The following is a 12,513-nucleotide window of genomic DNA, read 5'->3' as shown; positions in this document are numbered from 1 at the left end:
TCTCTTACCAAGTGTGTCTATCCTTTAAAGTTCGCACAACTTAACTCAGATTGGTTGGCTGCAGTTGTTGCCACCAGACTGTCAAATCTGTGATGCAAACACTGAGTCCTTCTGTATCACTTGGAAATCTGATTGCATTAAGCAGCTGTGGTTAATTGCCAACACTTCCGTGTTCATCACTATCCCTTAGACATTTTGTTTCCTGTGAAGTGCCAGTCCCAGGGAACCTGTGATTTCCTAAGAATCAAAATTTTCACCTAAAAATTCAGTCCTTAGTGGACTTGTAGAGAAAAGCTAGAACATTCTGAAGTCTATTTAAGTCTATACCCAGAAGATAAATTAAAAGGGTGTGAGGTTGATTATTATTTACAATTACTTCATAATTTCTAAAATATTCTTGGAGGCCTGAATCACAATTTCTTGAGTGATTTGGTTTGGCAATACTGAAATGAGTCTTTAGGGACAGCACCGTAAGAGTCTGGGAGGCACAAACAGAGAACATCGTTATGCGCTACTTAAAAATGAAATATCAATTGCTCTCAAGTAAAATACGACCTATGGCTCAAAGCAGTTAATAAATACAAGGTGAGATTCACAAATATCTGCAAAGTAGGTAACTGCTCCAGGTGTTAACAGTTTCAGCTGTAGTCAGGAATTTTGCATTCTTCCCACTAAACTGCCAAACCGTGGTGCTGCACATACCTGACGAACCCTGAGAGACACAGACGGACTGAGAACCAAAAATATGTTGGAGTTATCTACAACATCTGAGACTCAGCAGGGAGTTAAAGGCTCAAGTATGGTCTTAAAATCACCAAAACTACTTTTGACAAGGCTGAAGCGATCTGTTGAAGACTGAGCAGACAGTTCATAGCACAGCTGGTGGCAGAACCCAGCAGCCCTGTCTCTGTGCTGGCACACGGGATGCTTAACCTTATGGTCTAATGAAAATCAAAGGGGAATTTGTTTTAGTTTGTAAAATCTGTATGCAAGTCTAATTTTGACCAGCAGCAACTTCAGTGAGTAGGCTGGTGTAAAATTTTCACATGATTTGTACTGGAGGAATATATACTTCCATATCTATAGAAACACCCACAGAAATTCTTTTAGAGAATCACAATAGTCAGTATGCGAGATCTCACTGCTCCGGAGGCCTTCTGCTCCAATGGTGGATGAATCAGACGCCATATACCATGGACAATGAGAATCAAGTGCTTTACTTTTATATGCATGCCTTATTTCAAAATGTAAAGGTCATCTAATACACGTGAAGTGAACTGTACAACGGAGGAGACTCTCAAAGGCCACAGAGACTAAAGGCAATAAAAGGAGGGAACGGTAGGTCAACCTCAGAAGATGTTCCTGTGGCATACAGAAATTGGATGAAGTTCCTTATTGACAGCAAAAAGACAGCAATAGCCAGCTAATGTCTGAATTTCAATGGAGACAGAATAGGAAATCAACACAGAAAAGGGCAGTGACTTGCCCAGAGTCAGATCTGGAACGTGGGGTGCCTGAGTTGTCATCTATTATACCATGTTCTTCACTAACCTGCCACCTCCCATTTCCATCAATGCGACTAAAAACTCCCAGGCTGTTGCATTACTGGATGAGGCTGCCCAAGCAGCAAATTCGCCCAGTTTCGTGAGACTGTGAGCAACTAATATAATCCTTAACTGTATTCTGACATTCAGGAGTTCTTTACGCTATGTCTTTAGACATAAAGTGAAGTCAAGTAAGCCTTAGCCTACATGGGGCAGAGGAAGAGGGTACCTTTCGGTGGCTAGAGACTTGTGTGATGATGTCTCCCATGGCACAGCAGTTCCCGGCATCGAGCAATTTAAGAGATGAGGTCAGAGAGAAGTGGAGTCTCGGTGAAGAGAAGAGCGGCATGAAAGCCTGGTGCAGCAGAGCAAGTAGCGAGAGGCAGCGAACAAAGGCAGCAACGCACAAGCCGGTCCTTCCGAGGATGCTGTGGGAGAGGCAGAAGAGACAAAGGAAAGGGTCATGGGTGTAGCAGGGAATGAATCTATTCTGCCGTGGAAAAAAAGGTGGGTTTCCAGCTCTGTTTTTAATTGCGTTAGCCTGCCCTATTGATATAACCTTCCCAAAGAAGCTCGCAGGGGCACTAAACAATAATTAAGGCACTACGTTCCCAGAGTCCTCTTTTGTTTTATGCTATGGTAATCGTGAAGCTAAGGGGGAAAGGGAAAGCAGCTCAACGAGCTCCATGGGGGCACGGAGCTGACGGACTGTTTAAATGTAATGGTGTCTCAGCTCTCGGAGGAGGAGAGGATCGCCTATTTCAGGCCTCTGAAGTGCTAAATTACCAACTGAAAACCGCAGCAAGTCCCACCAAAAGCGCAGCCATCAATACTACAGATCGTTTTTAACCAACAAAAGTTGACAGAATAAAGGATGGGGGTTGAGGGATGTCTGCACTGTATGCCAAGGTTTTTCTAAAAATATTTTACACCTGCTATTCGTTCCGCACACTGATCATATTTTGTCTATGAGGTAGAGAACTCGTAGTGCCAAAGGGAATGTGGTTTATGTTCCCGAGTCTTAATGCTTTTTCCCTTCTGTAAGGCAAAACTCCTTACTACCGTCACTAAAATAAAGCCAAGAGGACAAAAGTCATACGCGCACTGCCACGGTAACAGTTTAACTGTTCCTCTCGCTGATCTTTGGAAACAATCCCTCCAGCAGGATTTTACAGCTCTGGCACTTCGATTTAGCGAACTTTTTATGCAGCTCATGAGAGGAATGCAGCCAACTCTGTACACTCAATTTAAATCAACTTGCTGATGATATAAAAAAGAGTGCTGAACCGCCGGTTTGCTTCATCTGCTCCAGAACTACCAACACAAACTCTGAGGTATTTATTCCTGAAACGAATTAATAGAACAGTCTGGGGCGTCAGATCAGTAAATGAACTCTGGTTTGATCCCAAGCCGGTCCAAAGAGCTGATTTAACAACTAGTTGTTTGGTTATTTGATATTTCAGAAATGCAACCAGGCTGTTTGCTACGAAGAGGCTTTTGCACGTTGCAGTACGGTGGGAGCAGAGGGTGCAGCCAGCCGGGGCTGTAGCTGGGTAATCACCTGCCACGGTCATCTGGAGCAAGAGACCGTACAAGCAATGTTTAATAACTTTCTAATTTTGCATGGTGAAGGAGGGATGGATCTTCCTGTGGTTAACACCCAGTCCTTGATTTGTCTAAATTATGATAGCTTAGTTGAAGTTAAGAGAACCACAAAACTTGTACTCACCGAGACTCCAGCACCAGGCCAGCCCGTGCCCTCTGGATTCAGAGCCGCAGCAGGGACCTTTGACGGCACGAGGCGGTAAGGAACCACCATGTATCGTGAACTCCACCTGTGAGCTGGCTCTCCTTTGCAGAAATAATCAGATCCATTTAATTTTGGTGACCGCTACTAGACTTCTGATCAAGGTCTGTTGTCTACCCACAAAACAAACGCAGCACAGATGGTGGCCGTCCATCGACTCCTCCCTACCCTGCCACACCAAGTGCCTCTGAACTCGGTTTCGCAGATCTCAGATTAGGATTCGCAAAAGTTACCGACTTGTGCTGAATTGGGTGAGCCTCACAGACGAAAGTGCTTTGAACTTGCACTTCAGTGGGGACTTGGAGTGAACGGACAGGATGCACTAAGCAGCACTGGGGGGGACGACACGGTTTTACCCTTTTCTTCCATGTAAATGAAAGACATCTTCCAAGGTTTAACTTACACCGGGAATTTTACAGCAGTAAATTGCACGTTCATGAAAGAAAACACAAAAGAACTCGCCCAACTGAGCAAATGCTTCCTTTTCCCCCTTCACGCCTTTTCAGGTCCTCCCTCTCACAGCAAACGCGTTTACCTGACAGCATGGCTCAGAGCGCTGGGTGCGTGGAAAGTAAACCAGAGACTGACTTGGCACTCACTTAGAACAGAATGTTGCAATGTAAATGTTTGATCTAACAAATTCAGCACCAAACTTTAGCAAAAGATAAATAAATGGGTGAAGTAGACTGAACAGAAAGCGCACATCTTTAATTTCTATAAGGAGCAAGAGAAAACATTCAGAATCTTCCCATTTGCATTCTTTGAGAAAACTGGAAGCTCTCTCTACAGATTGTCTCCTTGCGCAGCACCACAAACAAACCCAGCTTATTCAAATCTTTATATTAAAAGGTGCTGCAAAAAACCAACCTTGTTCCCAGAGATTCTTCCTTACTGCAAACCACTGCCTTTCATACGCAGAGCTCGTTACAGTGGAAGTGAACAAATCAGCATGGGAAGAGGATAAGCCTTTAAGACAAATGATCTCAGTTTAAGTCACAGGAGGAGAAATATTACAGAACACGTAGAATAGTCTCCACTGTCAGTTGCTCAACCTCCTAGGCAGTTTAGGTATTATTATTATTGTATTGTAAATAGGAAATTCTAAGTCTTAAAGCCTAGGCATACAAATAGAAATAATACACAGAGCTAACAGTCTCCATTTTCCAGTAACTGATCGAATATTTTCTTCTGATTTTTTTCAAATTCCTTTTTAAAGCAAAATCATCCACTTAAAATGAGATACCAAGTGATGCACTCCTAAGTATGGTTCTGTCCACTGATGGGCCATTAGTGGAAAGATGAACCAGACGGCAAACTCAATAAAAAGCAGCCAGTTGAAGACAGCCGGAGGAATGCCTAAAAACCCCTTCGCTCCATTACTGCTTTTGAACTGGTTTTCATGGCATTAGAAACCGATAGCGTTGTCAGCCTCGCATCTCCACCCTGTCCATTTCTTCACAGCCTCTGCCCAAAGCAAAGATCTCACGCTGGTGGTGAAAAACACTCTGTTCCTCAGAGCGCTATTTCCACCAAAGCTCTGCGTGCACCAAACTGGGGGTGCACACGTCCGTGGAATTTACACCTTTTGTAAAATCACGGGCATCGAGTAGGAAAAGACTGATCTTCAGCCTCAAAATCCAGTTCCAGAATACTAAAGATAATTTTAATCCCATACTCCTCCTGTAGCTTACAATTCAACATCATCAGCCAAAGGACTATCCACTTGGCATGTATCTACTCTGTACAACTGCAACTGCTGTGGAAAAGAAGTCAAAGTTTGTTAAATTTATGGACTAAAGAAGAAGTTTCTCTTTCCCTTGACAACATCCATTAGCCAGGAACACTATTTCCCGAACAGCCGGAAAAGAGTAAGGGATGCAACTTCAAAATAGCCCTGGAAAAGCTGAGTTGTTTTGTCAGCCTCTGAATTCTTTCTCCTCCCACTCACATTCATGTTTTGAGAATCTACTAAGTTAAAAGCAGTAAATTCCACTAAAATAAAAACCTTAGAATATCACATTGTAGTTGCATTACATTTCTTTTTTTAATAGAGCATATAAAATGAAAGTTTACAATGAGTTTAGTAAACTGTACATCAGCACTTTTATTCAGTCTTGTTTCTGAGCTATTAATCCCCAATACAGAAACAGAACGCTGATGCATTGGTCTAGGACCTCTCCAGATAATAGTTCAAATCCATTCTGATGGCATGGGAAGTGAATGTCATTCAATCACCGAGTCCCTTCTAGATACGTCATACTGCACAATAACTCAACACGCACATAGCTTACAGTCTTAACTCTCACGGAAAAAAATAAAATAAAATTACCTCTGGCTTCAGTGAGCTGCAGTTATGAAAACCAAGTGAAAGTTTGCTCAAATAATTGTAGGCAAGTACTTAATCAGGCTACGTGCTTTGTCAGTAGTATTTTAGGTAAAGCAGCCCATTATTGTGGTGCATCAATACAGCAACCCTTTCCATCGCTCCTTTGTGATGCACTGAGTCAGACTTTTTTGCATCATTAGCACTGACACCACAATAAACGCAGCGCTCTGATCTTCAGCAGAACAGTAAAAACACACACCGCAACAGTCAATTAATTTTAAAGAATTTTAATACAAACTTAATATAAACTATTTCAGTCCCTCTTAACATGTAAGACACTGACTCAAAATACTTTTATACCTTTTTTCAAGTATTGCACAATGTAGGTACAAAATTAATATTTACGATTACATTTTCTTCCATAATATATAGCAAAAATCTTTAAACTTTTAACAGAAAATACAATTTGTGTTTCTTTTGAAAAAAGCAAATATTTCGTACATTTTAATTCCACCACTAAGGAATATTCTGTACACAACTTTTTATTTTTTTTTTAGAATTGATGTCTTTAAGATGGATATCTTACAATTTCAGTAAAAAAAATACAACATGAAGCTGCTGCAGCTGTCACAGATCACTGTAGTAAAAAGATATAAATGCAATACCATGTTGTAGAAACAATATATATACTCTGATATTTTACAAACTTTGTACTAAATTAAATTATACAATTAGAAAAAGACCAATAAACCCACCTATTAGTGCCAATTTTTTAAATATATATACACATATATGTTTGTGTACATATATATATACACACATGAAAAAAATTAGCCACGTCCTTGCTATATCTTAAATACTGTAAGAGGCCATATTTTGAGAGTATATTTTTGTAATGTACAGTCAGTATAAAATAATTTTGTGCTTGGTTGGCAAATGAAAAAAAATGATGCATGTTGTATTTATCTAACCAAGCCTGAATGTATTCATACTATAAGCCTTAAAAAAAAAAAATCTCAAGAGGTGGAAAAAAAGATACACCCTTGGGTACGTGCATTTTAACTTGTACAATAGTATTTACTTGTATTTCACTGTCGGTTTATTTTTAGTTAGCCATCACTGGCTGGAATTGCTGGTTAGAATACTGCATGTTGTTTAAACTAAAATTCAAGCCATCCACAAAAGACTTCTCATTTAGACCTCCATATGCTGCAAACATATCAAAGGCATTGCTGTACTGGAGAGGACTGAGGTTAAGGGGGCTGTCACCAGGAAAGATGCTACTGGTACTACCTTGACCCTGCATGTTGGGGAAAATGAACTCCTTTGCGTTAGGAGAAAGGGCAGAAGTCTTCTGCTGTTGCTGCTGCTGCTGCTGACTGCCTAAGCCAAGCCCGTAGAGAGAGTGCATGGAGGAGGAAAGGGCTTTCTGCTTCAACAGGTCATTGACATTCAAGCCAAGGTTGGTGGGAGAGGTGCGGGCGACCTTGTTGCTACGGCCGCTATTCTTCATTTTGGTCGAGCCAAACTTGGTGGCAGCAAATGTGGCAGTGGTGAAGGTTAAAGGCTGAGTGGAGCGGGGCATGAAAGTTGGGCTCACAGCAGCAGAGTGACCAAAGGGAGGAGAAGGAGAACTAGACACTGAAGATGCTGGGTCACTAATTGGCATGAACACCTGGGCCTCTGGGTTAAAGCTGTTCTTGATTTCCTTATCCAACTCACATCCATTTTCATTATCATCCACATAAAGCACTTTCACTGGTCCCTTTTCACCGATTTGGTATGAAACCTCAAACGGGTCAATCCAGACACTAAGATCCTGAGGCAAGTTGCCACGAACATCATCAATGTCCAAACCACTCTCTTTGGATGCTTGTTCTATGACCGGGTCCACTTTCTCCCCTATATGTATACATCTAAACCCTGATCCTTTGTATGGCTTTTCTGGATACCAGTGCCCTTCATACTTCTTCTTAAGAAGTCTTTCAAGCTCTTCACCAAAAATGTTGACACGTCGTCTGGGAAGCTTATTGTACAAATATGAAATAATAAAATTGAGTGCTACTTGGATTTCAAGCTGCATAGCTGCTATGCCACAAAGTTATAAGTCTCTTTCAAAACCCGAAGAAGACAGTGTTCAAGATGCCACAGGGAAACAAAATTTCATTCAAAGTGCTGATTCTAGTTGATTATTATCCTTCACCTTGAGTGCTCTTGTTCCTTTAAGAAAAAACAAAAGCAAACACATCCACATAAGGAAAGTGTAAGATCAAGCTCCAAGGCCTATTCTTTTAGCTTCACTTTCTGCATAAAACAGGTTACTTAAAAAACGTGCATCAAACTATTTATGTTCATGCCTGCGGAAAGTGAGGATGTCAACTACATTCAGTACGACTTACAAACAATACTGCAGAAGATGCGCTAGGCATGTGTTTACATATACAGCATGGGGCATTTCAAAATCACATGAGCTTGCCGTTTAGTTATTCACAAAGCTGCAAGGATATTTTTTAAGACATCACAGAACTGCCAGGCCTGTCAAGGGTTCAATTACCAACCCGTATTTGGATGATTTATAGTACTCAGCTGCAAAATTTAGCACCAGACTATTAGTTTAGCTTGAAAGGTCTTAGTCCAAGGGTCATTTATCATTTTAAAGTTTGCAAACATATTGGTTGCGCTGCCAGCTACAGAATTATAAAAATGTTAACAAGTTGCTTTAGAAGACTTCACACAAATAACTAAAATTATGCAACATTTACTTGAAGTCCAAGCAAACCATCTGCATAAACTGCGTGCTGGCAAAATTATGCTAACTGAAGAGAAAATGTCCGCTGTACATATACAACAATTCTTCCTCAGAGTAGGTAAAATGATAATGCAGTCAATGCATACAAAATAGATGCACGTATCTCCTGTCATAAGGGTGGCAATGACGGTGAAATTATTACAATACATTAATTCACAAATTTTTCCCTTTCTACAAATTACTCTGTATTATCAGATGCAATATATTAATAGATACTAAATTCATATATTGTGTTGCCTATAGTACAGATTTCAAAAAGTTACTGGAGCTAACAGGGCTTTTGACAGCCTCAAAAACAATTGCTCTTCTCCTTTTCCATGACTCCATTTTATATTTAATATAAAATATGGTTGCCACTCCTTCACAAAGGACAAAAGAGAAATTAGCTAGCTAAAGTTAAAGAAGGGACAAGAATCAAGCGTTAGCACACGTACTGCTAACAAAAATTCCGCAGTACGTTTGAATAAGGTCCTCAATCCACAGGAGACACCTTTGTTCAAAAAGTTCCAATGAAACAAAATATATATTTTTTTGGCTCAAGTTAAACACCCAACGAGAATTTCAGTGTGCGTGCTTTTCTGCACTGCATCACTAGGAACAAAATTTAGTATAGCTGTCACTAAAGATTAGAGAAATCAAAGTCAACATCAAAATCTTTTAACAATACAAATACAATGTTATTTTATTTCCTGCTCCAAACAATCTCCTTTTAAAGTCTGGAACCCTATTTCCAAGCCACTTGTGTTCTCCCCAACATGGTATGGGAATAGTTTGAAAGCCTGTACGATAAGGCGACCTTTAAACGTTTGCTGGATCAGCACTGGGTGGGGATAAGGAAAAGATCAAGGGCAAACAGAAGATATTTACAAAAGGGACACAATCAGTACAGAAAAGCTGATTGGGTGGTTATAAGGGGCATTTAAAAATGATTTATTAATCCATCTGTTTTGTTTCCCTTCCTCCATGTCCTTTAGGAATGAAATGATCCTTTCAAGGTGCACCGGGCAGACGCTATAAATTTTTCTAAGCCCCAAAGCTGATCCATAGTACAAGCAGCTGATCAAACAAATCAGGTTGATCATTTAAAACTTTTTTTTTTTTCCTTAAATTTAAAGAGGACAATATTTCTCAGGGATCTGAGCCCATTAACTGCTCCAGTAGCAGAGCCCTGGCGTTGGGGGTTAAAGGCAGGAGCCTTAAGCAGTGTGGGGAGTTACATAACCAGGCAGTCGGGTCTCATTAGATTTCTGCTCACAGCCCTGGGAGCTCCGGCAACAGGAGGAGGAGGAGGAGGAGGAGGAGGAGGAGGAGGAAGAAGAGCATTTTCTGAGCCCGTAAGAAAGAAAATGAAGAAACGGGAGATGACTGGAAAAAAGGCGGGGTGGGGTGTGCTTAGGCAAGGCCCCTCTCCTCAGCACACAGGCCGGTACCCCGGGCCCGGCGACACCCCTCTCCGCCCCCCCGCTGGGGCAGGGTCCTAGAGGACGGCTGCCAGCGCTGCCCGGAGAGGCCCAGCGCAAGCAGCAGCTATTAGTCAGCCGGCAACGCTCACCCCTCCCAGCCTGAGCGCGTCCAGGGACCGCCTTGGGAGGGACCCTCTCGCAGCCCGGCTCCCCGGGCCGTGCCCTCTCCCCCAGCCCCCTCTCTGCGGGTCTGCCGGCGGCCCCCACGCCCTCCTCCCCATCAGCCCCTGTGCCGCTGCGCCCCCCACGGCACCCCGGCCCTTCCCCTCCCCGCGGGGCCGTGCCCACCTCAGTCGCCGTCACCGCGGGGTCGTGACGGCCTCAGCACCTCGGACTGCCCGCCGCCTCACGGCCGGGCCGTGCCCGCCTCGGCACCCCCGCCTTAGGGGCCGGGGCCGCCTCAGCGACCGGGTCCGGGCGGTGGCTGCTTCGGGCTCCCCGTCACGGCGGCCGAGACCGCGCCTGCCTCAGCCCCCCGCCTCAGGGCCCAGGCGGCGGCTGCCTCAGCCCCTCGCTCGCCTGACGGCCGGGGCCGGACGGGGGCTGCCTCAGCCCCCCGCCTCGCTGTCTGCCTTCGGCCTGGCACCCCCCCCCACCCCAGCGCACACCCTCGCCCCGGCCCGGGCCGTTCCCCCGCCCTCAGCGAGCGGTACTCACCCGGGTGGGTGTGCGGGGGTTAGTGCAAACAATCCCGGCAGGGGTGTGAGTGCGGGGGGTGTGGAGGGGCGCGGCTCAGCACCCGACCCCCATCTCCGAGAGCCGGCTCCCTCGGCGAGGATGGGAGGGGAAAGGAAAGAGAAAAAAAAAAAAAAAAAAAGGGAGGGGGAGGGTTGGAAAAAAAAAAGGGGGGGGAGGGAAAGGGGGGGAGGGCTGCGCTGCTCACACCCCCACAACGGGCGCGCTCGGCCGCCGCAGCTGGGCTCCTCCTGCTACTGCCTCGCCGCTCGACGCGCCCCTATATATCGCCTCCCTTCCCCCGCCCCCCCCGCCGCGCCCCGCCCGCGCGCCCCGCCCGGTCCGGCCCACCAACCCCGCCCTCCAGTGGCTAGCGTCCGGTCTGGCCCCGCCCACCACCCGCCGGGCCTCGCCCACCACCCGCCGGGCCTCGCCCACCACCCGCCGGGCCTCGCCCACCACCCGCCGGGCCTCGCCCTGGCCCCGCCCCCGGCGCGCAGAGCCCTCTGCTGCCTCCCTTTCCCCCACCTCGGCGTGGAGGGGCTGCTGTCTACGTCAGCTCGCTCCTCACCTCACAACACCGTTGCGTCACTGTCTACGTCAAACCCTGCCCTCGCGCCCCTCATCTCCGCAGGGAAGGGGGGAAGAAGGGGCCCGCGCTGAACTACATCTCCCATGACCGCCGCTGCGGCGCGGCACGGGGGGCGGGCGGCGACGGCCGGCAGGGACCTCGGCAGCGGCGATCGCGGCTCCGCGGGGGCCGGCAGCCAGCCTGGACGGGGCGGGGGTGGGGAAAGCGAGGGCACCCCGCAGCCCCTCACGCTGAGGGACGAGGGGCCGGGCTGAGTCCCCGAACCACCGGCGGGGCGGCCCCCCCCTCAGTGAGGGGCCACCGAGGCCCCGTGGCGGCGGGAGCAGCCGCGCCCGCCCTCACAGGATGGGGTGCGGAGCGGTACCCCCGGCGGGCCCCTCACGGCCCCCCCTTTCCCCGCCGCGGCTAAAAATACTCCCCACAGGTAGCAACGCTGACCGATTGGCTGCTTGCCCGCCCTGGTAGCCGCCTGATTGGTCAGTCCGTATCGAGGAGGAAGACGTCAAACCCCAGTTTTGGGGGGAAAAAAGTTACCGGGAGGGGGGTGTGAGGGCGCAGCCGCCGCCTCAGCCCCGCCGGGACCCGCTGAGGGGAGGCGCGGGGCGGTGTGAGGGCGGTCAGGCAGCCGCCGGTGCCACCGAGCCCGATTTGGGCCTGTGGGGCACAGCCGTGCGGCCCGGCCGCCTTTTAATGTTAACGCGGGGCACCGCTAAATCCCGAGGCAGCGGCTGAGGGAAGCGGGGGGAGCCCGTCAGCCAGCGCCGGGGCCGCCGCCTCCTCCTCCCGCACCGAGAGCCGTTTGGGATGAGAACCGGTGGCGGGGAGAGCCAGGCCCGCTGTTCATTAAAACATCGCTGGTTTTGCTCTTTAAATATCACCTGCGGGTATTATTAGGTTTGGGGTTGGTATGGTTAGCTTCAAACCGGCGAGCAGGATCGGGGTTTGGAGGACAAACCGCGGAGGTTTTGGTTGGGTTTTTTTCTTTTCTTCCTCCTCCTCTTGCTCTGTGTTTGTATAATAATAAAGCATTTTGGCATAAACGCTGCATGGGCCCCAGGAGAGATTTGGAAATGCCAGTCAGAAGAAATGCCAGGACTTTAACCCTTTGGAGCTTAGAATACATACGAGACCGCACGGGAGCCTGAAAACCAAAATGTTAAGGAAAGGAAGACAGCAAGGACGGTGGTTGGGATTTTCCACAGCTGAAAATGCCTGCCAGAAGGCCTAATTCATTGTAAAACACATAGGTTTTATTCAGATGTATGAATGTTGGTGCTACCAGGATTGCAGTACTGCA

The 12,513-nt window shown here is 46.8% G+C and overlaps 1 protein-coding gene across 2 annotated transcripts; it reads right to left on the bottom strand.

The window, feature by feature from the left end:
* Window positions 1-5,948: 5,948 nt before the first annotated feature.
* TOB1 (transducer of ERBB2, 1) lies at window positions 5,949-10,883 on the bottom strand. 2 transcript variants are annotated; one of them, XM_054846672.1, is made up of 2 exons: window positions 10,607-10,883; window positions 5,949-7,897 (listed from the first exon to the last, which is right to left on the bottom strand). In XM_054846672.1, the coding sequence occupies exon 2, from the start codon at window positions 7,758-7,760 to the stop codon at window positions 6,783-6,785; it is 978 nt and encodes a 325-aa protein (XP_054702647.1). In that variant the 5' UTR covers window positions 7,761-7,897; window positions 10,607-10,883; the 3' UTR covers window positions 5,949-6,782. The 2 variants fall into 2 exon arrangements, with proteins under 2 accessions (XP_054702647.1, XP_054702648.1); XM_054846673.1 differs by lacking the exon at window positions 10,607-10,883 and adding an exon at window positions 10,238-10,525.
* Between the last annotated feature and the right edge of the window lie 1,630 nt (window positions 10,884-12,513).

The sequence above is a fragment of the Grus americana genome, chromosome 18 (genome assembly GCF_028858705.1).
Source record: "Grus americana isolate bGruAme1 chromosome 18, bGruAme1.mat, whole genome shotgun sequence".
Classification (NCBI taxonomy): Eukaryota; Metazoa; Chordata; class Aves; order Gruiformes; family Gruidae; genus Grus; species Grus americana.
Note: the sequence above shows the minus strand (reverse complement) of the source record. Positions and strands in the feature narration are given on the sequence as shown.